This window comes from Rattus norvegicus, chromosome 6, assembly GCF_036323735.1.
Source record: "Rattus norvegicus strain BN/NHsdMcwi chromosome 6, GRCr8, whole genome shotgun sequence".
Classification (NCBI taxonomy): Eukaryota; Metazoa; Chordata; class Mammalia; order Rodentia; family Muridae; genus Rattus; species Rattus norvegicus.
In genome coordinates this window covers 101,058,353-101,084,643 of record NC_086024.1, presented here as the reverse complement: position 1 = coordinate 101,084,643, position 26,291 = coordinate 101,058,353, and the positions used below count along the sequence as shown (strand labels likewise).

Sequence of the window (26,291 nt, the reverse complement as noted above, 5' to 3'; positions counted from 1 at the left end):
TTCGGCAGCCCATAACCAGAGAGACATCCTAAGGTGCCATCTGTCTTCTGTTCTTTTTGCTACTGAGACTGTGTTTCTAGGTTCTTGTCTTAAATAAGAGAGTTCTTTGCTTCCTGGAAATCTGTAGCTGAGCTGTTTCCAGTCTCACGTCATGTTATGCATGTCTACAAGAACCGACTCAACTCAGTCTCCTCATTTCTGAAGTGCGGTGGGAATCAGCTGTAATGACTCTGGCCTGTCCTTTGAGTAACTGAGAATCCATGAATCCCCACAAGACCTCGAAGCGCTGGAGACATAGCTCAGGGGTAGAGCATTCGCCTGCCACATACAAGGTCTCCAAGACCATGAAAAATGGAAGTTTTGGGATTGTGTGGTCCTGACCTGAAACTTGCCTATAAATGAATCCTTCCCTTTCTTTGTCTTTCTCCTCCTATTCCTACAGGGTATCAGCCTTGTGACCCCCAGGTCATCCAGGACCGTGTCAGCCACCTAGAGCAATGCTTCAGTGAACTGAGCAACATGGCAGCTGGACGGAAGGCTCAGCTGGAGCAGTCTAAGCGACTCTGGAAGTTCTTCTGGGAGATGGACGAGGCCGAAAGCTGGATCAAGGAAAAGGAACAGATCTACTCCTCCCTGGACTACGGCAAGGACCTGACGAGTGTGCTCATCTTACAGCGCAAGCACAAGGCCTTCGAGGACGAGCTCCGTGGGCTCGATGCCCATCTGAAGCAGATCTTCCAGGAGGCTGAGGACATGGTTGCACAAAAGCAGTTTGGACATCCACAGATCGAGACCCGTGTCAAAGAAGTATCGGCTCAGTGGGACCACTTGAAAGAGCTGGCTGCCTTTCGTAAGAAAGACCTGCAGGATGCGGAAAACTTCTTCCAGTTCCAGGGTGATGCAGACGACCTGAAGGCTTGGCTGCAAGACGCTCACCGGCTGCTTTCCGGTGAAGATGTGGGGCAAGACGAAGGAGCCACGAGGGCCCTGGGAAAGAAGCACAAGGAGTTTCTAGAGGAGCTGGAGGAGAGCCGCGGGGTGATGGAGCACTTAGAGAACCAAGCCCAGGGCTTCCCCGAGGAGTTTCGAGATTCCCCAGATGTGACAAACCGTCTACAGGCACTCAGGAAGCTCTACCAGCAGGTGATGGCCCAGGCAGAATTGCGTGGACACAAGCTGCAGGAAGCCCTGGACTTGTACACTGTGTTTGGAGAGTCAGACGCCTGTGAGCTGTGGATGACTGAGAAGGGGAAGTGGCTGGACCAGATGGATATCCCAAACACGCTGGAGGATCTGGAGGTTGTGCAGCACAGGTCAGTCAGGCTTAGCCTTTGCTCATCTTCCCACCCGAGGGCTGGGTGTCACCTCCTGCCTCTAGTCCCTCCTTTGTTACACAGTTCAGGCATCAGGAGTTGAGTTCTGGTCTGACTCCAGGGCTCTGATTCTTCACCCACTGGGACCGTCATAGTTCTGGGGACATAGGGGATTTAAAAAAATAAATCAGTTCTCAGCTACAGGAGTCTTTGCTCAGATGAATTCTGAGCACTGGAAGACAGGAAACGTGCTATGGACATGGGGGCTGAGAGGCTGGGATTCTGTCATTAACTCTCTATGCTAGTCTCCAAGCCAGAGGACCACAAGGAGCCACAGAGACCAGTTTATAAACCACAGGTTTCCAAGGCCCCTCTGGTATTCCGAGTCCATCAGCGCCCTGGATATGGTCTGGGGGCATGTTCATGCTGTGGAGGGGGTGACCCTTGCTGGGGAGTGGTGGCTTACTCAGGCTGAGGTGGTGCTAAGGCCATGGATGGGGGGTGCTCCAGCTGTGGTTAGGGGACATGCTCAGACTGTAGGTGAATGGGGTGCTCAGGCTATGGAAGGGCCTGAGGAGGGAGGAGTGGTGAGGAGATGGTGGAGGAGGCGTGTTCCAGCTGTGGATTGGGTGGGGTGGGGGTGGGGAGCTCAGACTTTGCAGCTCTCAGCAGCCTAGAACAGAGTCCGAGCATCACAGTGCAGGAGGCGCCGCTCCCTGAAGTAGTGCCAGCGTGGTCCTACTCTGATGCTGGAGCAGCGGTTCTCAACCCTCTTGGTGCTGTACCCTTTAATCCAGTTCCTTGTGTTGTAGCAATCCCAAACATAAAATTCATTTTATTTTTTGCTACTTCATAATTGTAATTTTGCTACTGTTAGGAATCGTAATGAAAATATCTGTGTTTGCAGGGGGTCTTAGGTAACCTCTGTGAAAAGGTCATTTGACCCCCAAAAAGGGATTGAGAGCCAACACTGTGTAGAGGGTGCTAGACTCTTGTCAGGGAAAGTTGGCCTTGTTTCCTCAACACCTCTCTCTTATCCTTCTCAGGAGCAGAGCTTCTGACTAGGGAGGGGAGCCTTTGGGCCAACATTTCTTGTAGTAGAACTAGGGTAGGATAGCAACCAAGACAATGCAGGTACGGTAGATGGCCCTGGGGGTGACTGACTCCTTCGTAACCCCAACCGTATAAGCCCTTTACAGCCCCGCTGCTTTACACCTTTCTGTGGAGCTGTTGTTCGTATAGTAAGGAACTGTCTCCTCGCTTGGTTCAGAAATACTAAGGCATAAAATTGAATCCTTGAACTAAAAATCGGTGTATGCCAGCATATCTGCCTCCTCTCTTCCTCCTGGAGACAAAGCATTCAGGATGTAGAGGGAGGAAGCCAAAACTGCACATCTGGAGAGTAGGAGACACCAGAGGCTCTGCTGCTGCTCATCACGCCTTGTGTTCTCCCTCTGTCCATCCCAGGTTTGACATCCTGGACCAGGAGATGAAGACCTTGATGGCGCAGATTGATGGCGTGAACCTTGCGGCCAACAACCTGGTAGAGAGCGGCCACCCACGCAGTGGGGAGGTGAAACAATATCAGGACCGCCTAAACAAGAGGTGGGAGTGGGCAGGGCATGGGTCTGGGGGTTTCTCCCGGCACCTGACACACTCGTAGGGAAATGGCCTGAGCTGTAAACATTCCAGTCTTTCTCTACCAACCTGGTTGCTAGCACTGGGGCTCCAGCAGCAAGGGGAAGTCTATGCCATTGTGAGTATCAGGGAGGAGAGAGCGTTAGTGGAGCTTTGAAAACTGTGTCTGGGGATGAAGGCCTGTGTCTATGCACATATGATAAAAGGGACATTCTGAGCTTGCAGAAATTAGGGTAGGTCACGTGCACTTGTGCCATATTTCCCCAGACATTCCTGGACATGGGAAATTGCTTTCTGAGAGTTCTTAAGTACTGTCCATAAAAGAACGTCCCTGCCTGTGCCAAAATGCCGCACCGATAATAAGACTGGCTGGAATGAAGAGAATTAGCAGGGAGCCTTGAGCAAGCGTCATGGTTGGGACAAAAAGCAGGCCCTGAGGAGCCTTTAAAGAGGGGCTGCTTTCAGAGCAGGGCGTAATTACTCGTCAGTTCCTGGAGGATCTTTGAGGACAGAGCAAATGCCTGCATTCTCTGCACACACTGCCACACGGTCACTCTGTCTTCCTAACCCCGGCCCCTCCCACATACCGCCTACGGCAGTTCACGTAGGAAGAGTCAGCTGTGAAGAATAGGCTGGCACTCTGGGGACTGCTGGGAGCCTGTAGGGAACCCCAAGCTGAGCAGAATGTTCTAGAGCCACTGGAAGAGAGCTGACCATCTCACCATCCAAAGATGGGGCCCACACGTCTGGAGGTTCCCTTGCAAGTGTGATGTGTAGACTGAGAGGGGAGCCTGTTCTCCAGGCTTCCTGAGCACTACCTATGTGAGAGCAGGAGAGGAAGAGAAGGGGGGCGGGCTGGAGCCGCTGTTGAAGTGAAGCAATTAGATGGGAAACTTCCAGGCAGCGTCATGGCATGCTGACACTTACAATGGCTAAGCCATGCCCCACCTCAAGTGAAAAACCTGAAGGTAGTTGCCGTTCTCGGGTTCAAGAAGAGCTGAGGCATGGGGTGATGATTTACCTCCTGCTAAGTCTAAGACTTGAGGGAGGGCTGGAATCCAGTCCAGCAGAAAAGGGGAGGACACTTCTCCACCATGTAGCTCACCCCATTTGAAGCAGCTCTTGGGTTTCGAATGTTTGGGCTGATCTTAAAGGATGGAGGTCTGCCTCTGATTGGCTCAGCTTTGCAGAGATAGCAAGGCTTGCCCAATTCATCTCACACTCATTCTGTACCTCCACTTCGGGTCCACTCCCCCGCCTCCGTTCCTATCTGTCAGTGTGCTTTTTCACTGTCGGTGTGCTTTTTCTTTCATCTATGTATTCCGAAACCTTTCCATGCTTAGCCCAGACAGGCTCATCTGCCTGTTGAAATGCCCCTCCTTCCTTTCTTTGTACTGGCTCTGAGCTTTGCATCCTACCTCACATTTATTTTTTAAAAGACGTATTATTTTTTGTGTGTATGAGCCTCTCTCTCTCTCTCTCTCTCTCTCTCTCTCTCTCTCTGTGTGTGTGTGTGTGTGTGTGTGTGTGTGTGTGTGTGTATGTGTGTGTGTGTACACCATATTTACACCTGTACCCTCAGAGGCCGGAAGAGGGGATTAGAACCGCCATGTGGGTGCTGGGAACTGAACCCAGGTCCTCTGCAAAGGCAGCAAGTGTTCCCAACTTCTCATGATGTCTCCAGCCCCTCTTACCTCATTTATAGTTCTGAAAGCTTAACACCAGGAACACCTTATGGAAATGTGTTTGGGCAGTCGCTGTGTGAACATCACAGAGTGCTCTGACATAACCTCAGGGGCATAACACATATGGTGCATATTCTGTTGCTTCAGGGCCATAGTGAGCAGAGCAGCATGAAATGAGGTTGGGACTGCAGGTTAAAATGTATTTTGTGGGGTTGGGGATTTAGCTCAGTGGTAGAGCACTTGCCCAGCAAGCACAAGGCCCTGGGTTCGGTCCCCAGATCCGAGAAAAAAAATGTATTTTGCATCCACAAGGATCTGGGTTCAATCCCCAGGAAAGTGCTGCCGTGAGATGACGATAAACACAAGTCCATGAGGCTGGGACTGGTGAACACAGCCTACTGTTCACAGAAAAGCACTCCGTGAATCCCCAGATTAGTGAGGAGCACAGTGTAGCGAATACATAAACCAGGAGTATCGTCACTCATCATGACCGAGCACAGCACAGGGGAGCAGCAGGAAGGTGAACAAGACCCCCAGTGGTTCCATAGTCCCCCCCCCAGCAGTGCCACCATCTGGGGACCAAGTGTTCAAATGCCCAAGCAGAAGGGGGACATTTCTCACTCAAACCACCACATCCCACTCCATGACCTCAGAGACTCACGTCTCATCCTAGCACAAAATGCATTTGCATCGCCCCTGAGTCTCGACACCGTTTTAAAGTTCAAAGTCTCTTCATTTCTTCAAAGTTCAAAGTTTAAAGTTCAAAGGCTTCATTTCTTAGCTTCATGTAATGACTTCTTACACTTGTCTTCTCAGGGGTGCCATTTAGGGTTTCCCTGTCATAGGCTGCCTGCGGTCAGCTGCTCATTGATACAATAGAGGAAGAATCCATGAATCCTTCATTCTTATCTTCTTCTTGTCTCTAAAGTCAGTGCCATGTGGATGACACTGACAAGTTAGGTACCAGCTTGGATTGGCCCCTGACCTCTGGAACTGTTTAAACATTAATTTGGCTTCTGTGTGTGTCGGGGGCAGGGGTGGTTTCTTGAGACAGGATTTCTTTGTGTAGCTGTGGCTGTTCTGTAACATATTCTGTAGAGACCTGGCTGGCCTTGACCTCAGAGATCCACCCATAGGCAACACTTTTTGTTGTTGTTATTGTTGTTGTTTGGTTTTTGGTTTTGTTTTTTTTTTTTTTTTTTTTGCTTTTGTTTTTGTTTTTGTTTTTGAGACAGGGTTTTTTTTTGTGTAGCCCTTGCTGTTCCTGAACTCTGCAGACCAGGTTGGCCTTGAATTCAAAGATCTGCCTGCCTCTGCTTTCTGAGTGCTGAGTGCCCAGTTTAGCAGTGGCTTTCTAGGGGCCAAAAACAAACAAACACACACCATACACCACACACACACACACACACACACACACACACACACACACACACAATTCTTTCTGCTCTCTTTCACTAGTTGGGAATTTAACTGGGTGGCTCTTGCCCTGAGGGCATCCTTTCCTTTATCCCAGTGCAGAAAAAGCCTCTACTCTGAGGCACTGATCGCCTTAGCAACCTCTTCCAACACTGCCCTGTCTAGAACATTAAGCTTCCTGGTGCTCCTTTGCTCTCTAAACCATACATTTTGTATTTCTTTCTGCCCCACTTGCTCTGTTTCGTTGTAGACCGGCCTAGGCCTAGGCATTACCAGTAATGCCTAGGCAACAGACTGAACAGACATCTAGTCTTGAAATTTCCTTCACTGAAGAAATTAGGTCATTACTTTCAAATTTAGCCTCGGGGAAGTTCTCACGACTTGGGCATTTGCCAGAATAATACAGGAATGGTCTCTAAGGCGGATGCTGTTACCGGCCTTGCTCTCCTCTGAAGCCTCTTGAGCTGGACTTCTATAGTCCGCATGGCTCTCAGCACCATTCTCTTCCAGGATCCTACTAGAATGGCTTCTTAAGCACTAATAACATTCAACTGCTTTTCTAGTCCAAAATCCCAAAGTCTTCTGAGTTCCTCCAAAAAACCCACCATGGTTGGGTTCTTCAGAGCAGCAGCCAATTTCCGCTCCCAACCTCAGTATCTGTGTCTTTTCTGCTGTGGGGATGAAACACTGTGGCCAAAGGAAGTGCTTATTGGGTTTAGTAGGAAGCTGGAGGCATGGACCAGGACCAGGAAACGAGAGCTCATATTCTAAACCCTAAGCTCAAGGCAGGAAGAGTAAACGGGAAGTGAGGCGAGACTGTAAGCACTCGGAAGTCTGTCCAACGTGGTGTACTTCCTCAAACAAGGCTCTGCCTCTCAGAGGTTCTAGAACTCCCTCAGACAGTACCACCTGATGACGCTTCCAGCTCTGGCAAAGGGCAAAACCCACAGCACAGTTTCTACCAAATATATATTACCTCCACACTAGCCAGAAGCCGAACTCTCCTAGATCCAAGACTGTTCGTAGTTACCTGAAGTTCAGTTGAACATTACATATGGCTAGGACCACACTGTTGCTGGACTCCTGAGAATCAAGAACATCTGGTTCTCTGTTAGATAGATCTTGAGTAAAATGGGGCAAGTTAATTTTTGTTTATCTGCATTTAAGTAGATATTTTTTACATTTTGTTTATTTTGTAACATACGAGGTCTGTGGGGGAAGACTGGTGGGAAATAGGGAAAGGGAACCTGGTGAGAAGAGGAACAGCGTGGTATGTTTGTTTCCCCTCAGCCTGTGTCTCCTCTGGCAGGTGGCAGGCCTTCCAGGCAGTGGTGTCAGAGCAGAGAGAGGCTGTGGACTCGGCTCTCCGAGTAAACAATTACTGTGTAGACTGTGAGGAAACCAGCAAGTGGATCGTGGACAAGACGAAGGTTGTGGAGTCTACCAAGGACTTGGGGCAGGACCTAGCAGGAGTCATTGCCATCCAGCGGAAGTTGTCAGGGTTGGAGCGGGACGTATTGGCCATCCGGGATCGTGTGAGCGCCTTGGAACGGGAGTCGCAGTACTTGATGGAGTCACACCCTGACCAGAAAGAGGACATTGGCCAGCGGCAAGCAGATGTCGAGAAGATGTGGAAGGGCCTGCAAGATGCCTTGCAAGGTCAGGAGCTCTCCTTAGGTGAGGCCAGCAAGCTGCAGGCTTTCCTACAAGACCTGGATGACTTCAAGGCCTGGCTGTCGATGGCCCAAAAGGCAGTGGCCTCTGAGGACATGCCTGAGTCACTCCCAGAGGCTGAGCAACTCCTACAGCAGCATGCAGCCATTAAAGAGGAGATTGATGCTCACAAAGACGATTACCACCGGGTCAAGGCCTCTGGGGAAAAAGTGATCGAAGGTCAAACTGACCCAGATTACCAGCTTCTGGGCCAGCGACTGGAGGGTCTAGATACTGACTGGGATGCTCTGTGGCGGATGTGGGAGAGCCGAGGGAACACCCTCACCCAGTGCCTGGGCTTCCAGGAGTTCCAGAAAGATGCCAAGCAGGCTGAAGCCATCCTCAGCAACCAGGTAGGAAGAAGCATACAGGGCTGGGTCAGGTGTCCCTCGGGAGACTTACTAGTGGTGAGCTCTTCATAGTCCCAATTAAAGGACTCTCTCTGTTCTTTCCCCATCCTGTGCCTCTGGGCCCATGTCCCAAGCTGTCTTGCTCTAGGGTCACTGGGAAGCTAAAGAAGTGAGCCTTGCCCTGCACTACTACCCTCCCTTGTAGCTTTCACCACCGCCCATGCTTACCGCCCCAGGAGGGAACAGGAGGCCAGGCCTGGGGAGCAGAGCCTCGCCTTGCATTGCTCTGTTACCTGCACAGCTGCCTGCACACCCTTGCTCAGCTCGCCCTCAGGCCTCCTCTGGAAACTTTGCTTTAACAGGAATACACTCTGGCTCACCTGGAGCCCCCAGACTCCCTAGCAGCTGCAGAGGCCGGCATCCGAAAGTTTGAGGATTTCTTAGTGTCTATGGAAAACAACCGAGATAAAGTCCTGAGTCCTGTGGACTCCGGAAACATGCTGGTGTCTGAGGGCAACCTGTACTCGAACAAGATCAAAGAGAAGGTGCAGCTGATTGAAGACAGGTACCCTACCCCAGTCCATGAGGCCCCGTGCCACACTGGAGGGCAAGAACCTCAGGCTTGGTGCTAGCGCGACTTCCTTTGACTTCCCAGGCACATGAAGAACAATGAGAAAGCCCAGGAGGTTACAGCTCTACTGAAAGACAACCTGGAGTTGCAGAACTTCCTCCAGAACTGCAAGGAGGTGAGGCCCACAGACGGGGTGCTTCTAAGATTTCAGTCCAAAGCACTCAGAGGTAGGAGGCCAAAGGACTCCTGTCTCAGGAATGGTGGCATTACAGGAGCTGGGGGGTTGGGGTACTTAGCTCGGTACTCCTTGAAGTCTTTCTGTTTCACAGTTCTTTTCTACCCTCTACCTCTAAGTCTGAAGTCATCCCTGATTCGCCCAGTCTAGGACACGGCCTCTCCAAGAGCGGTCTGAGCGCATTCCTGGTTGGAATCACCTAGAACCTGTGCAGGGCTACGTGCAAGGCTGTGGGGTCTGCTCATTCATCCACACACAGGGCTCTTGTGCAGTGCCCTGTGGGTGCTGACGCGAAATCTGGAATGCTTTCTTGAGCACCTTCATTTTGTACTGGGCCCTGGAATTAGGGAGCAAGCCTTGGTCCTGGTGCAAACAGATCGATAGGCCCCTGGGGGCAGATGGATAGGAACCTTAAGGAGAGAGTCTGCTGATGGGGTTTCCCACATGCAGTGGGGCTTTCTCTGACTTGCTCTCCCCTCAGGGCTTCCTCTCAGCCCATAACACTTTGTTTCCATCTATCTTGTCCTATCTCATACAAGCCAGACTTGGAACTGTGGGACACACAACTCCCCCTTCCCCTTATTAATTATCGTTAACCTCTTCCTCATGTAACACTTTCCTGGTGTTTATCAATCACTTATCACCCTACTATCAGGATGGATTTATCCATCTACCTATCTACTAAGAATGTACTGAGTCACTACAATGTCTCAGGCCTTGTCCTAGGCCCTGAAACTGTGGAAAGAACAAACTATCTCACACGGCAGGCGCTCTACTAAGGGAGACAGGGATAACCCCTTGACCTTCTAGAGGTATCTCAGAAACCACAGGGCTCACTCTTTCTGCCCACAGCTCACTCTCTGGATCAATGACAAGCTGCTGACGTCTCCAGACATCTCCTATGACGAAGCCCGCAACCTTCACAACAAATGGATGAAACACCAGGCATTTATGGCAGAGCTGGCTTCACACCAAGGGTGGCTTGAGAACATCGTCGCGGTAAGTACACAGTCGGGTGAGAGGTGGCTCAGATGCGCTCCTGTGGCTTAGGCTTCACCCGAGACACAGACACTGCCCTGAATCCCTCTGGGCCGTAGTGAGCTTGGCAGTGAAAATGAAACCGTTAGTATTCCTGCTGTAGCTAGATTCATTAAACCTGGTCAGAACAATTAGGGTCCAGCAGCCAGTACCCAGAGGGCAGTCATTTCTGTTAGCTTTCCGGTATTGTGCTCGAAATTGTTTGGATGGGCAAGCCTAGCAGGAAGCAGCCATTCACAGCCCTTGTAGATGAAGGCACGGAGCCCACCTGTATTAGACTCGCCATCGGCCCAGGTCAAACGTGGCAGGGGTTCCACTTAGGGGTCTTATTCCTTTGCTTTTCCTGCTGTGGCTTTCTAGGAAGAAGTAGGCTCAGTGTCCACACGAAGCCAAGCCTAATGGTGGTTAGGGCATCGCTCCGGGAACCAGACTGAGTTCTCTTCCCTGCTCTCAGCTCTTCCTCTCTGAAACCAGGACAATAGCTGTTCGTGCTCACCGACAGAAAAAAGCACTCGGGATAGTGTTTGACAATTGGGAAGCCATTGATGATACTGACCGCTATTAATAGAGTATATGCCTAGAGCCAAGTCCTATTACACTGTCCATACCCAAAACACAGACATTTATACAGGCGAAACCAGGTCAGGCAGCCTTAGTGACCAACCCGTCTCTGAGGAGAAAACACTGCTTCCGGAATTTGTAAGGGGTTCCCATGCTATGAGGCTATGAGTACCTGGATCTGATTTGTTTATTAGTTTATTCATTATTAATTTTTTTATGAGACAGGATTTTGCTCTGTAGCCCAGGCTGGTCTCAAACTCATGATCTTCTTGCTTTGCCTCCTGCGTTCAGAGATTACCGCTGTACCTGGATCCTGATAGATTTTAATCCTTTTCTTTATTTATTTCCTAGGAGAGGGTAACTGGGGGATTAAGCCTCTACCATTCAGCCAGGTCCCCACCCGACCCTCTTCTCATGTTTTGATAAGTCGTTGAGGTTCGTCTTCAGGTTATTTTGTACGTCAGGTTAGCCTCAGCTCCCTATCTTCCTGCCTCAGCTTCGAGTGCTGGTGTCAAGGGCTACCAGCCCTGACTCCTGAATGAGTCTTGAATTTTTCTTTCCGTATCTGCCCCATGCTGAGATCTCTGAATGTGGCCTTACTCAAGGTCTGTGTCAGTTCCTGCCACCTGGAGTAGTGCCCCTCCGAGGCCGCTGAAGCCCAGAGTGAGCTCTGCTCCTTCCCACACAGGAGGGAAGGCAGCTGATGGCAGAGAAGCCCCAGTTCACGGATGTGGTGTCAGAAAGGCTGGAAGCCCTGCACAAGCTCTGGGATGAGCTGCAGACCACCACAAAGGCGAAGACGGAGCAACTCTCTGCTGCCCGGAGCTCTGACCTGCGCTTGCAAACCCACGCCGACCTTAGCAAATGGATCAGCGCCATGGAGGACCAGCTGCGATCCGACGACCTGGGCAAGGATCTGACCACTGTCAACCGGATGTTGGTTAAGTTGAAGGCATGTGAGCAGGCTGTGTACACTCGGAGTGTTGGAGTAGAAGGGGTCTTAGGGAGCCAACCTGAAACCTTAAAGTGCCTCGTGATTCAGAAGCCATCTCCTACCCCTTCACAATGGTAGGACAGGAATCTAGTAAAAAGGCCCATGAGAAAGACAGGAGAGAAGACTGAGGAGAAGCATCCAGGGAACCTTCTTGGGGGAGGCCGCACTTTACATGGGTCTTAAGGATGGGTGGAAGATGGGCAGGGCTGGAGGCGCACCCTCCAGGTATCACAGACAGCACTGACACCATTTCTTGTTTCCCAGCGAGTGGAGGAACAAGTGAATTTGCGGAAGGAGGAGCTGGAGGAACTCTTTGCAGAGGCACCCCCACTGGGAGCAGAGGCAGGAGACACGGACATGAGCATTGAAAAGCGGTTCCTAGACCTTCTAGAACCTCTGGGGAGGAGGAAGAAGCAGCTGGAATTATCCAAAGCCAAGCTACAGATCAGCCGGGACTTAGAGGATGAGACGGTGCGTGGGCTGCAGCCTCTCTACCCCCAGGATTGAGGTGCCAGCTGCCACGGGGGTAGCTGGCTGCTGCCCAGAGCAATCTTGGCAGCAGATGACTGATCATCTTGCCCCTTATCTCGTAGGGCTGCTCTAGAGATTGCATTAAATAGAAAATCAGGGCAGGTACTTTGTGAGTGGGAACTTACAAGTCACTCATTAGTACTGATGGGGAGACTCTGGGAACAAGATTCCACTTTGGGATCAGGAACAGGTTATTTGGAACCTTAGTTTGACATACCTGTCTGGAAAATGGGGGCAAAATCCGAGGGGGTGCTGGGAAGAATCAGGCAGCACCTCGTCTGGCTCTTTGTGGGTGTCCGGGAAAGGATGGTTGTCTGTGATTATTATCAGCAATCCCCCTGCCTTCTGGTCTCTGCAGCTCTGGGTGGAAGAGAGGCTGCCGTTGGCGCAGTCAGCTGACTATGGCACTAATCTGCAAACAGTGCAGCTGTTCATGAAGAAGAACCAGGTGAGTCTTACCTCACCAGCGCATCTGCCCCTGCTTGCTCCAGCCTGGCCCCAGGGGCTCTGGCCTAGCGGTGATGTGCAAACGACTGCTGACAGCAGATTATTGCTCCTGATGGCAGCTTTTCAGTCTCCTAAATTCATTTGAAGTTTGATGCAGAAAGGGCTTTTGTGGCTGCAGCGAGGCTGAACATTAGGGACTACTTAGGGACTCGGAGCTACCAGACTCTACCAAGCTCAAATGAGTACCTGGCTTGGGGTGGGGTGGAGGGTTTGGAGGAGGTGTCCAGCATGCTGTCATAGTCCTATTTTTGGAGGCCACCAGCACCACAGCATTCCCTTGTCCTCTTCTGGGGCTAAGCTTGGCTTATGCAATGTCCTTCGGGCATATAGATCCTGTTCCTCCAGACACATGACCATTCCTGTGAGGCTCAACCCCATTAGAAAGCCACTGAGTTTGGACTCCGAGTCCCAGAAGCAAGCATCTACTGAACACTCCTTTAGAATGGATTAGGTACTTGTGGCTGGAATCCCAAAACTAGCAGATATGGAACACTTTTCTTGTCAAGGCTGCAGAGGGAGCCCGAGTCCTAGGAAAGTCAGTGGTGGGGCTGCAGTGGTTTCCTGCCTGGCCTGGGCCTGGCCTCAGGCCTTTCCCTAGAAATCAAGATTCTGAGTGTGAAACACTAACACTTCAGCGGGCCGTGCTTGTGCATATCGTCATTCATGTATGCTTTAAGTGCTGGAAGTCAGTGCTATGCCCACACCCTGCCGTTGCTCCTGCCTTCAAAAGGGTTTAAAGGCTTGGAGGGAATTGTCAAGATGGAGGGGGTACGAGGAGCCCAAGAGAACATACTATCCCTAGAAAGCTTTTTGACACCCACCCCCGAAAGGGGATCAAGTATCAGGACCCCTTGAAGAAAAGGCAACCCAGTCACCAGAGTGGGAGGGAAAGGCCCAAACAAGAAATACCGACATGCAGTTCAGATCTGAGCTGTAGGAATGGAGACAAACACGAGCTGAAGCGTCCCACAAGAGGACAAGCCATCCACTTGTTCTTTCACCTGGAAGAAAGACGCTGACATAAGATGGCGGTTGCAGGTTCTGAAGTTGTTTTCCTTTCCTCTATAACAGACTCTGGGGTATACATAGTCAAGAACATGGGTTTGGCCCGTGAGTGTAGCTTACATGGTAGATCCTTGCCTGCCATGCCCAAAGCTGTGGGTCAGATCCACATACACTGGGCACGTGGTGAACACCTGTAGCTCCCATTTCTGGGCATGGTGGAGGCAGAAGGATCACAAGTTCAAGGCCAGCCCAGAGCTACAAAAGACCCTACTTCAAAAAAGGGTAGTGGTAGGGTTGAGGGGGGGCATACTTGAGGGAGGGATGGATCGCCCGTTAAGAGCAACTTAATTGCTCTTCTAAAATTCTAAGTTCAGTTCCCAGCCCTTCCATCAGACAATTCACGACTGTCTGTAACTCCCATTCAAGGGGCTCTAATGCCCCCTTCTGGCCTCCATGGGTACCTGCATACATGCAGCATACATGCAGCATACATGCAGACGCATAAGTAGAAAGATAAGTTAATAAATACGTCTTTTTTAAAGACTTATTTATTATATATAAGTACACTGTAAGTAAAGTGTCTTCAGACACACCAGAAGAGGGCATCAGATCCCATTACAGTTGGTTGTGAGCCACCATGTAGCTGCTGGGACTTGAACTCAGGACCTCTGGAAGAGCAGCCAGTGCTCTTAACCACTGAGCCGTCTCTCCAGCCACACTAAAAGTCTTTTTAAAAACACCAAGACTTTGGAATCTGCTACAGCTGCGTTCACTGCCCTGCGCCAGCTTCCCGGGACTTGTCTGGGAAGAACGCTTGCAGCGTGTGTACGTGGAGTGCTTAGCATCGAGTAGTATTAAGGCTATCACTTGCTCTCTGACCGAGGGGGAGGGAGGGTCTCCTGCTGTCGGCCCAGCCTCCTCTTCAGTGGCAAGGCTCTGCCTCTGAGTCCTTCCTCTGGCCACAGACCCTGCAGAATGAGATCCTAGGCCACGCACCACGGGTGGAGGATGTGCTACATCGAGGGCAGGAGCTGGTGAAGGCAGCCGAGATCGACTGCCAAGACATCGAGGAGCGCTTGGGGCATCTGCAGAGCTCGTGGGACACGCTGCGGGAGGCGGCAGCTGGCCGGCTGCAGCGCCTGCGGGAAGCTCACGAGGCACAGCAGTACTACCTGGATGCGGGCGAGGCTGAAGCGTGGATCAGCGAGCAGGAGCTCTACGTGTTCTCTGACGAACCCCCTAAGGTACCCTGGGGCAGTCTGCGAGCCGGCTGAGCAGAGCAGATAGGCAGAGCTGGGGTGGGCAAGCTCTTGGAGAGCCTGGAAATCGGGTGTGTGAGAAAGTAAGGGCAAGGTACGGGTGTGTGAGGAGCCCACAGAATCCTGCTCCTCCATGATACCTCCTGAGGGCATCCCACCTCATTAAGAGTATCGCTGCAGTTTTCCGACTTGCCACTAGGGGGTGTTCCATGCAAAGGCTCTTCATATTCTACTGTGGCCCTGCTGTGAGGTGGAGTGAAAAAGGACATGAGGGGATCTCTCAAGACTTCAGTGACTCTATCATTCCCTTGGAAAACCCACTTTGGGGGACTGGGGTGAAACAGGTTACCTCCTCCAGGCCAGCTAATGCTGGACCTAGGAAGTTTTCATGGGGACAGACTTTTGGAGTTGGGCTTGATAAGAAACAAACTAAGACAGAGAGGGGCTGGGGACAGCTCTTCTAGGAGGCGGGAGCAGGAGGGGAGGTCTGTGGCTTTCCCTCTCAGCCTGGCTCCCCAGAGCTTAGTCATAACTTTTCAAAGAAAGGTGTGTGGTAGGGAAGGGCTCTGGTGCTCACCGCTGCCTGCTGCCTCACAGGACGAAGAGGGCGCCATCGTGATGCTCAAGCGGCACCTTCGGCAGCAGCGCACGGTGGAGGAATATGGAAGGAATATCAAACAGCTGGCTGGCCGCGCCCAGAGCCTGCTGTCTGCAGGCCACCCGGAGGGGTACGTGTGCCTCCTGGGCTGGGATGTTTCCCCAGAACTAGAGGTTTCTAGACTACCGTTGTCCCTGTTCTGTCTTGCTCCTTGGGTTGTGTCAAGAAGTCCTACAAGATAGGCCACCGAGACTGCACTTGTATGAAGGTCAGCATCAGAATGTCCCTGGGGAGCTGAGAACGCCAGTCTTTCCGAGAGTTACCCTGTACTGAGAGATCCTGAAGACCAAATCTGGCTTTGGTTTTGGTTTTTTGAGACAGGGTTTCTCCATGTAGCCCTGGCTGCCCTGTAGCTCTCTATAGACTACACAGTCCTCTAACTCAAAGAAACCCACCTGCCTCTGCCTCCTAAGTGCTGGGATTAAAGGCACGCACTACCACCACCTGGTATTTTATTTTATTTTATTTAAATGGTTCCAAAAAAGAACTTCAGGACCTCGAGGTAGGAGTCAGGTGGATATTGACCAGACTTCAGACTTCACAGGCTGCTTCCACCATGACTCTGTCCTCAACCACCATTTAGCCGACACACACACACACACTCTACTTGGCCATCCCACACATCTCCCAGGGAACCCTAAGAATTGAGTCTCTGGCTCTGTCCTTTTCTGGAGAGCTAATTGGGGTCACTCCTGCTGAAGGAAGGTGAAGAAGATTCACCCTTTGTGCTTGAATCTGTGACCTCCCTAGAGAGGCACTATGAGAGGCCCCATGTCGAGACAGAACTCCAGCACAGTCCCGTCACCAGAGGCATCACGGCCTGAGGGGAGCAAGCATTCCTTTTCTCCCCAATTCTTTTCCTGGAAAAAACCCTGTAATTTCTGGGGCCAGCTACTCTGGGTTCTTCCGTTTTGTTTTGTTTTGTTTTGTTATGTTGTAATAAAGATGGCGCCTGTGACCTCACACCTGCTAGGCAAGAACTCCAGCCCAGAGCTGCCCCCAGGCCTTGCTCTGGGTCTTGATCCCCTTCCTTGAATTTGGATTCCAGGGAGCAGATCATCAGACTTCAGGGGCAAGTGGATAAGCAGTATGCCGGGCTGAAGGACATGGCTGAGGAACGGAGGCGGAAGCTAGAGAACATGTACCACCTGTTCCAGCTGAAGAGAGAGGCTGACGACTTGGAGCAGTGGATTACGGAGAAAGAGATGGTGGCCTCATCCCAAGAAATGGGGCAGGACTTTGACCACGTGACTGTGAGTACCCACAGCGTTTACTTTCCTTGTCTTCCTCTAAGACAGTAGTCACAGGCAACCATCACTCCAGACCCGTCTGACTCCCCTGCCAGCTGGGAGAAATGTCACCGAGATGTAGTCACACGAGTGGAGAATAGCTGAAAGACAGTCTGCCCTGGAGAAAGTGACGGCTAGTTCCAGGTGGCCACAGTGACAACCCGGCCAAGGGACCCCTAACCGCATTCTATCTACCCCGCATCCAGATGCTCCGTGACAAGTTCCGAGACTTTGCCCGGGAGACCGGGGCTATCGGGCAGGAGCGAGTAGACAATGTGAATTCTATCATTGAGCGTCTCATCGATGCGGGCCACAGCGAGGCAGCCACCATTGCAGAGTGGAAGGATGGGCTGAATGACATGTGGGCAGATCTGCTGGAGCTCATTGACACCCGCATGCAGCTGCTGGCTGCCTCCTACGACCTGCACCGCTATTTCTACACGGGCACCGAGATCCTGGGCCTCATAGATGAGAAGCACAGAGAGTTGCCAGAGGACGTGGGGCTGGACGCCAGCACAGCTGAGTCCTTCCACCGGGTCCACACTGCCTTCGAGCGGGAGCTCCACCTCCTGGGTGTGCAGGTACCATCCACCCACTTCCTGCCTGCAACCACCTTCCCCTGGTGTTGGTGTCGGAGCCCCACTTGGCTCCTAAGGGGGAACCTCTAGAATGGGAATCAGATTTTTCTTCCTTAGACAGCCAATAGCTCAGGACAAAGAGCACAGCTGCTCTCAGACTCTTGTTAGCTTCAGGAGTAGTTCTTCAAGCTATAGTTTCCTGGCTGTATATAGCTTATCAGCTAACACAGAGTGCTCTTTCAGTACTGGGTATTAGTTTAAGGGACGTGTGTAGTTGCTGGATCTTCCCAGGTATCTCTAGGCACTCACAGTAGGTTTGCAGGTGAGGACAGTGTAGTGTAGAGTGTTGCCTGGGGTAAGTAGATAGAAGGTGGAGCCACAACCCAGGCCACAGGGGCCTGGCTCTAGACCTCTCAGGCTTAGTTAGCTACCAGATAGGTCTGCCTTGCATGAGGTGCTAGAGTCTCTAAAATCTACTTAACCCCGCCCCCATCACTGGAGCATGCCCTGAGGGACCCCTGCAGACTCTCTGGATTCCTCAGAGCTCACTGGCAGGATCAGTGAGGGACGCTAGCTGCCAGAGGCTCCCGTGGCTTTCAGTGGAGTTGGGAGAGTTAGACTGGCAGTACAGCCCACTCCACGGGGTTCAGGGAGAGAACACTGAGGTAGATTGGACCCCTTAGTTCATCTTAGGGATCTGTCCTCCAACTGAAGGTGGCACCTGGTATTGTAACTGTCATATCTGGGGTGTCAGAGCTACTGAGACAGGTAGAGCTCCATTGAGGTGACAGGAGTGAGGCATCATTGTCCCTGAGTTGGCCCCAGTCAAAGGGTTTGGGATAGGCCTGTACCAGAAGAGGCAGCATGCAGAGTGATTAAGACCAGGGACCTGGGTATTGGTCGTTCCAACCGCAGTTGTTCCATTGGTTAAAGGGAGGAACCTGGGCCGCCCACTTATCATCCCCGTGCCTTGGTTCCCCATTGCAGAAACAAATATAATCATATGTCTTTGATAGATGGCAGTAAAGATGAAGAGAGTTAATTACATTTCTAGGGCTGTGCTCAGGTCAGTAGTTACTCATTACTGCACTCCTGAGGAGGCCAAAAGGACTTGAGACCCTTTCACTCTCAAACCCTGGGCCAGAGCCCAGCACACACCCTGAGCAGGCAGAGGTGCCCTGGGGAGGACTCAGGAGGAGACAGACGGCCTTCCAGCCTTACACCTCATCACAGGTGCAGCAGTTCCAGGACGTGGCCACCCGACTGCAGACAGCGTATGCTGGGGAGAAGGCAGATGCTATCCAGAGCAAGGAGCAGGAGGTGTCCGCGGCCTGGCAGGCCCTGCTGGACGCGTGTGCTGGGCGCCGAGCTCAGCTGGTAGATACGGCAGACAAGTTCCGCTTCTTCAGCATGGTGCGTGACCTCCTCTCCTGGATGGAGAGCATCATCCGGCAGATCGAGACCCAGGAGAGACCCAGGTGAGGGGCATCCTCGGGGACGCTCTAGTGCGTCCTAGGAGAGCCGAGGCTCCTCCAGGGGGGTGATCCCAGACTGCCCAGTGCATGGAAATCCCTGAGGGGTACCAGAGACCTGATCTGGGTTCAGGTGGAAACAGTGGTTCATCTTCTACTGAGAGAACTGACTGAAAGTGATAGGATAAGGGTGTCGATCACTGTGAATCTCCAAGGGAACCTGTCCACTATTGTCAGTGAGGGTACATGTGTCATATATCTGGGTAGGCTCGAGGCCTCTCTTCTCCAGCACTAGATGTTGAGGTCCTGTGCCTAAAACTAACTGCAAAGTTGACTGTCTGTAAGAGGCAGAGTCCGGCTCTCAGCATTTGAAACCCAGCGGGGCTGGACCTCTACCTCAGCAAGTGTTGGTGACCTGTCTCTGTCCCTCTGCCCCAAGGCACTTTGACACTTTATTGAGATATAATTCACGTGCTCTCCTTGTCCTTCTTAAAGTGTATCATCTGTGGTATTCATATGCTTCCCCTGATCCAATCATTCCCTCCCAATCTAAGTTAGTATATTTCATCATTACCACACATACACACACGAAAAAAGTTCTGGCCTACCTGTGGCAGTACAGGTCTTTAATCCCAGCACTCAAGAAGCAGGGGCAGGCAGGTCTCTGTTAGTTCAAAGCCAGCCTGGTCTATAGAGCAAGTTCAAGGAAAGCCAGGGCTACACAGAGAAACCCTGCCTGGGGGAAAAACAAAACAAAAACAAACCATTGCTGTGCACAGCACTCTCTGTGCTCGCTGCCTCTGGGTCCTGAGCAACTGTTTTTGTAACTCCCTGTCTACTGACCTGTCTCTCCGTTTTTTTTTGTTTGTTTGTTTGTTTGTTTGTTTTGTTTTGTTTTTTTTTTTTCGGAGCTGGGGACCGAACCCAGGGCCTTGCGCTTCCTAGGCAAGCGCTCTACCACTGAGCTAAATCCCCAACCCCTGTCTCTCCGTTTTGTATAAACAGTGTTGCACAGTGTATTGTCTCCCGTAATTGGTTTCTTTCCCTCAGCCTGTTTCGAAGATTTCATCCACATAGCGTGATTCAGTAATTCATTCCTTTTTATTGTCCAGTAATATTCCCAGATTTTTTTAGGGTCCCTGTTCTCCTTGCTGACCCACTGACCAGTGAAGACGCTAACATGTTAGTGTTACTGCTAGGGCTGGGACAGAGAGGAATTCCTGGCTAGCCAGAGAGAAGAAAGGATAGAGACAAGACTCCTCAAGGCAGGTCTGAGTGGCCCAATTCTGTCTCTCAAACTGCCTGTCTGCTCTGGCCGTCCTGTCCTCAGGGATGTCTCCTCGGTGGAACTGCTCTTGAAGTATCACCAGGGCATCAAGGCAGAGATCAATACCAGGGCCAAGAACTTCAGCACCTGCCTAGAACTTGGGGAGTCCCTGCTACAGAGGCAACACCAGGCTTCAGACGAGGTGAGTCTCTCCATGTCACTGTGCCGCCCAGCCTTGCTGGCCAAGCAGCTTCAGGGGACAGGGAGGAGAGATACATCCAAGGAGCTGAGGTGCCTACAAGCCAGAAATCAGAGGCACCTCAAGCCCATCCCCTGCCTTAAGGAGGTGGGTGCTCCCTGAAGGAGAGGAGGCTCACGCCTGCCCAGCACCCACATGCGCCTGTCCTTTGGAGTTGTTGACTCCACTTCTCAGGTGAGACACCTAAAGGTACCTCAGAAAGATGAAGTGACCTGTCGCTGGCAAGTAGCAGAGTGAAGACTTGAATCCAGGACCGTGTGACCCCACTTGCTCTTTGCAGCCGTCTAGGACTGCTGCAGACATCAGGGACCATCACCATAGCCTGGGCTTCTCCCCTTTCCTCTCCACAGATCCGGGAGAAATTACAGCAAGTGATATCCAGGAGGCAGGAGATGAATGACAAGTGGGAAGCCCGCTCTGACAGGCTCCACATGCGTGAGTATAGCTCAGGGCTGGGGAACCTGAGGGCAGGGCCTAGCAGACCCCTCCTAGAAGTACAAGGTACCACACCATGCGTAGAAGAAACTTCATGGCAGTACTCAGTGAGAAAGCTCTGGGCCACTGGCCTGAGACGAGGCAGCAGGAGGTCTGTACAGATGAATGTTACCCCTACCCACTCTCCTCCTCATCCTCTCCCGCCCTCCTGTGCCCAGTTTGGTTCCCGTGTGGAGTTGTGGCTTGGGAGAGGTCAGGGAAGTTCTAGTTTCTCCTGAGTGTTTGGCCTTCAGGTTATTGTGTGGAGGTCAGGAGCTCTGTCCTCCAGCAGCCTGAAGCTGAGGCAAGAGGAAGAATATCTTACCTCAGGTAAGCTGTGAGCAAGGTTAAAGCCAGGACCAGCGAGTCTCCATGCTTGTTTGTGAGCTAGATAAGGGAAAGAATTTGAAGCAGGGGATTGCTTCCTAAAGCAAGGCAATATAAGTGAAGTTGGTTGCTTTAAAAATATGACTCTCGGGGCTGGGGATTTAGCTCAGTGGTAGAGCGCTTACCTAGGAAGCGCAAGGCCCTGGGTTCGGTCCCCAGCTCCGAAAAAAAGAACCAAAAAAAAAAAAAAAAAAATATGGCTCTCGCTGTGCATGGTGGCATACACCATTAATTTGACACTTAGGAAGTGGAGGAGAGAGGACTGAGAGTCTGAGGCGGCTAGCCTGTGCTAAACTGTGAGACCTGTCTCAAAGGCTAAGGGGTATTGATGAAGCTCAATGATAGAGTACCTAGCATGAACAAAAGCCTGAGTTTGATACCCGGCATGGCAAAAATAAAAGTAAAACAGTATGCATTTATAAAATTGGACGTATATATGTAAGTAAATGCATATACATGTAAGACTTTGTTTATCTATGTAACCATTGCTAGAGGCGGGTGGATTATACATGTAAAGTTTTGTGTAGCTGTGGAACCATTGGTAGAGATGGGGTGGTTCTCTAGTGTGGGGTGAAGTGGCTTTCGGCAGAAACACACAGCGGAACAAGGCACCCATATAGTTGAGGGATACCTGGATGCTGACTGGCCCTTGGGCCTTGTGGGTGGGTTCGTGGCTTGTTCTCGTGGCAGTGCTGGAGGTGTGCCAGTTCTCGAGGGACGCTTCTGTGGCCGAGGCATGGCTGATTGCCCAGGAGCCCTACCTGGCCAGCCGGGACTTTGGACATACGGTGGACAGCGTGGAAAAGCTCATCAAGAGGCATGAGGCTTTTGAGAAGTCCACAGCCAGCTGGGCAGAGCGCTTTGCTGCCCTGGAGAAGCCCACCACGGTAAGCTGAGGCCGTCTGGGGGACAGGAGGGCCGCAGCTATTGGAATGGTGTGGTGCTAACTCTCACGTCATGTTCTCAGGCTGGTAAGAGGGTGGACGGGTACAGGAGACACTAAAGACAGATGATGTGACTCAAACATTTGGTGTATTACGGTACAGGGCCAAGCTTAGGTCATCTGAGAGTTAGCTCCTCTATGTGGCTCTGACTCCTGACCTTTTCCTCCCCAGCTTGAGCTTAAGGAACGCCAGACTCCAGACAGACCCACAGAGGAACCTGGGTGAGTGTCAGCCCTGCGTCCCATGTACAAGGAGCCAAGCATGTTGTAAAGGGTGATTGGGGAGGAGGGAAAGGAAGCCGCTAATCAACACCTGTCGTGTGAACAAAAGAACCTTTGGCCTCTCCTGGGTGCCCTGTCAGCACAACCCAGAATGTACAGAGCTCTGTTGCAGCAGACACAGAAGCCTGAAGCCCAATACAGGAAGGAAGGGTTAGCTAACAGTGCCTGTTGCTAAGTCAACCTTTCCCTTCGGAACTCCCAGACGCTGCCCTTAGACTGCCTCATATGGAATTCATCCATTTCTGACGTGTCTGAGCATCTCTGGGATGGAGAGCCAACGATTATGTCCTGTGCATGTTCTGTGCTCCCAGTGGGTGGAAAGCCAGGAAGAGCCAGGCCTTGCAGAGAGGCACCTGTCACTAAAGAGAGATTGTGTCTCCTTTAGGCCTCAAGAGGAGGAAGGCGAGACAGCTGGCGAGGCTCCCCAGGTCCACCATGCGGCCACGGAGAGAACATCCCCGGTCAGTTTTATGTCCCGCTTGTCTAGCTCCTGGGAGTCACTGCTGCCAGAGCCTGCTCACCCCTTCTAGGATCAGCCAGGGCAGAAGGAAGGCGAGGACAGAAGAGGGCAGGGCATGCTTCCTGGTCCCTACCCTCATCCTGCCCACAGGCCACTCTAGGAGCCTCCTTCAGATTCATCTACTTTTCTACTTAGATTTTAATTCTTAAATAATTCCGCTCCTTCCAACCCAGAAGCCAGCCCACCAACATGATTCTGCAAGTTTGGTTTTCTCTAGTTTAATAAATTTTATGGGATAGATACATCACCATCAGCACAGGGGAAACACTTTACTCAGAGTTGGTTCCATTGGGTACACGGTCTCTCTTCCCACTACCCTCACACCTCGTCCTTAGCACAGTGCCCTCTCCTTATACATGCTGGCACGTATATTTCCACATGCACCTGAACCGACAGACTGCCTCATGCTGCCCAAGCCACCCACAGACACCTCATGCAGCAAAGTGTAGATTTCCACCGTCCCTTTATGGCTGTTGTTCATAGAGTTTGACTATAGAGATGGTTCTAAGGCAAGATTAGACGTGAGGGTGAAGGAGATCCCCCCAAGCTTTTAGTACTGTGAGGAAGCCCCCAGTTTATAGACTAGAACAGCAAACCTTATCTGAGGGGTTTAAAGAAAAAGCCTCTAGAGACCTGGGACGTACAGCCATGGGGCCGTACCTGGAGCAGGGTCCTTTTGGGTCCCGAGAGTCTGTTCAGGGAGCCTGGACAGCTGTGACTCAGATTGGGGACAGCCGGTGAGAAGAACTCGGTCTGCATGTGGTTCGCACCACTGCATGAATCCCTGTGGCGTATGGCTTTGAGTATCAGAAGCAGCAGATAACTTCATGTACTCCCTCTGTCTCAGAGCCCAGGTGAGTGGAGCAACCTGAGTAGGGATTTAGGACTAGCATCCTTGGTGGGAATTTATGCTACATCAGCTACCCCAAGAAAGATGCACACCCCTCCCTGTGCAGAATCCGTGCACACGCACACGCACACACGCGCGCGCACACACACACACACACACACACACACACATATACACGTTTCTTTGGAGCCGTTTTTTTTTTTTTTCTGAGCTGTACCGACCCGTCATGCTCAGCAGAGGGCACTGTTGGGCTCTGCTGGAAGACCTTTCTCAGAAGATCCTGCTGCCGTACCCATCCTGTCTGTGGTAGACTGTCTTCCAGCTCCCTTTCCCCAGCACCAACTCCCCTGAGCCCGTCCCTAACCCCACTCCCACCAGAGGGAGAGAGAACTCCAGGGCCTATGGACTGTGAACAGGGCTGGAGCTGTCCCTGCCTCCTGCCTCCACCTGCGCTTCTGCCCTGCATCCCTGTGTGTCTGCATGCCGTGGTGTCCCCGGTGTGCGGGCTTCATGACCACCTGAGCATCTCGACACCATTGTCTGTCGTGTACGTGTACGTTTGTGCAAATGGAACTACATGCGCCCCTGAGCCACCTCCATCCAACACTTGAATACCAACTGGGTTGGGAGGAATAAAATTTGCTTAAATCCGAGTGTTTCTCTGGGGGAGGAGTGAGCCCCTAGGGGAGATCCTTGCTGAGCAGCCAGCCATTCACCAGATTGGAAAAGCAGCCCCTGTCTGTACCAGAAAGCAACCAGATGGCTAATCAAATGAACACCAGGCCCAGGGCCTCCTGGAGACAACCTTCTTCCTGCTGCAGCTTCTTCCCAAGCCTTAAAGATGCAGGGGGGAGGACGTAACTCCAAATCACCTTTGATGTGAGAAAGAGGATGGAGCCCATGCAGACAGAAAGCCCAACCTCGTTTTGGAGAGGTCCTCCTAAGCTCACTGCAGCCCCCTTTGACTGCCCTTGACAGCCTCTTCCCATCTCAGGAAGGTTCAGTTGTCTGCTGCGCCTTCTCATGGATTGGCCGGGGTGCTGTGGCTCTCCTGTCTGTGCAGTCTGGTGTCGGGTCCTGTAGTATATACACATGCCACATCGCTTCTTGTAAAAGCTCTTACTAATGCATGTCGCTTCCTGCTGGAGTTACGAATGGGAGTGGACCAAGCACCCTTACCCTGCCTGCATAGTGCATCCCACAGGCAGCACCCTGTGGGCCTTGATCCAACCTTCCCCTTCCCGTGTGTGCACATGCAATGACTGAGCTGCCAAACCATCACTGTGCACTGCCACTACTGCCCCTGCCTCTGCATGTTAGAGGGCATTCCGGTAAAAATCAGTCACTTCCCACAGGTAAGTGTGAGGCCAAGCCAGAGAGACAAGGCATCACAAGAAGCAACACTCGGAATGAAGTCGGAGTGTTTGGGGTCTGGTCTCTGGTTCTGTTTAACTTGTGTGGCTTTGGAACCTCCCCATCCCATCCCCAAGTCTCTTCTCTTGCCTTATAAAGGTCTTTCCGTAGGGTTACAGAAAGTCCACATTCCCATGTGTCAGTGATGCAGCCTTTCAAGGGAAAAGCTGGGGGAAATGACTTTCCTGTTTTCCTCCCATCTGCTCCTAACTCTGAGACCCCCAGCAAATACTGTGAAGCAGGATGGGGAAGGAGAGGTGACAGCCTAGGGCATTTGGCCATGTCCCTGTTTGAGGGAAGAGCTGAGGTTCAAACCTGCATAGTGCCAGCAGTGGAGCCCTGAGGGGTCCTGATTGTTTCTTTGTGCCTTCAGCCAGAGTGTAACTCAAGAGGACGTTCTGACAAGGGGCCGGCACCCTCTCTGCCGTATGTGCCTTCCCTTCCCCTGGGAAAGGGTCTCTGGGCTCCCCTAAGTGTTCTTCATCGCCCAGGCCTTGCTGACTCAGACTCTCCAGTGTCTTATTTGAGGGAAGGTGTTTTCTCCTAGGAGGGAGGAGCGTGAGCTCTCATGGTGTTAAAGAGTGCGAGTTCCCTCCAAGCTCAAGACCTCTTCCTACACACCGCTGTTTCAGGGTCCCTGCAGGGGTGCTGGGATTACAGGAGTGACACCCCTTTATGACATGGATGCTGGCTGGGGGTTGGAGGGCACTGTAACAAGAAACAATCTCAGTTTGGAACCAACATACCCTTCCTGACTCCAGGTCCCCAGGCTAGACCTGGTGTGCAGTGTAGGGGGACCCTGGGAACAAGGCCACTCCAAACAGTATCCAAGTGGGTGTTCTTCATGGTCAACCTTGAGCAGGAACAGTCTTACTCAGGATGGTTCACAGACACTGCATTTTAAGTGTGACCTTCCATGAATGGCCACACAGCCGACTTCCCTTGAGACAGGCTGAGCGTCAGAGTAGGGCTGTGGGGTGATCTGAATCTTGCTGGTCTTCCTTCCTGTCTCAGAGGCTTTGGGAGAACAGCCAGCACTTGTGAGTGAGGGGCAATACCCCAGGGACTGTGCAGGCACTGGGA

General features: G+C 51.8%; 1 protein-coding gene across 4 annotated transcripts in view; it reads left to right on the top strand.

Annotated features, from left to right (window-relative positions):
• Positions 1-26,291, top strand: part of Sptb (spectrin, beta, erythrocytic) — a 126,878-nt gene that overhangs the window by 85,746 nt on the left and 14,841 nt on the right. For 3 of the 4 annotated variants that reach the window (XM_006240244.5, XM_017594143.3, XM_017594142.3), the window contains 19 exons: positions 443-1,313; positions 2,781-2,918; positions 7,362-8,118; positions 8,478-8,680; positions 8,771-8,861; positions 9,774-9,920; positions 11,209-11,472; positions 11,779-11,985; positions 12,404-12,493; positions 14,523-14,801; positions 15,414-15,544; positions 16,523-16,727; positions 16,970-17,344; positions 18,575-18,819; positions 20,144-20,282; positions 20,690-20,774; positions 21,891-22,087; positions 22,316-22,365; positions 22,811-22,886. In XM_006240244.5, coding sequence (XP_006240306.1) covers positions 443-1,313; positions 2,781-2,918; positions 7,362-8,118; positions 8,478-8,680; positions 8,771-8,861; positions 9,774-9,920; positions 11,209-11,472; positions 11,779-11,985; positions 12,404-12,493; positions 14,523-14,801; positions 15,414-15,544; positions 16,523-16,727; positions 16,970-17,344; positions 18,575-18,819; positions 20,144-20,282; positions 20,690-20,774; positions 21,891-22,087; positions 22,316-22,365; positions 22,811-22,886 — 4,550 coding nt within the window. Of the gene's footprint in view, positions 1-442; positions 1,314-2,780; positions 2,919-7,361; positions 8,119-8,477; positions 8,681-8,770; positions 8,862-9,773; positions 9,921-11,208; positions 11,473-11,778; positions 11,986-12,403; positions 12,494-14,522; positions 14,802-15,413; positions 15,545-16,522; positions 16,728-16,969; positions 17,345-18,574; positions 18,820-20,143; positions 20,283-20,689; positions 20,775-21,890; positions 22,088-22,315; positions 22,366-22,810; positions 23,190-26,291 lie in introns of those variants that run through there. The other variant, NM_212522.1, reaches the window with a different exon arrangement.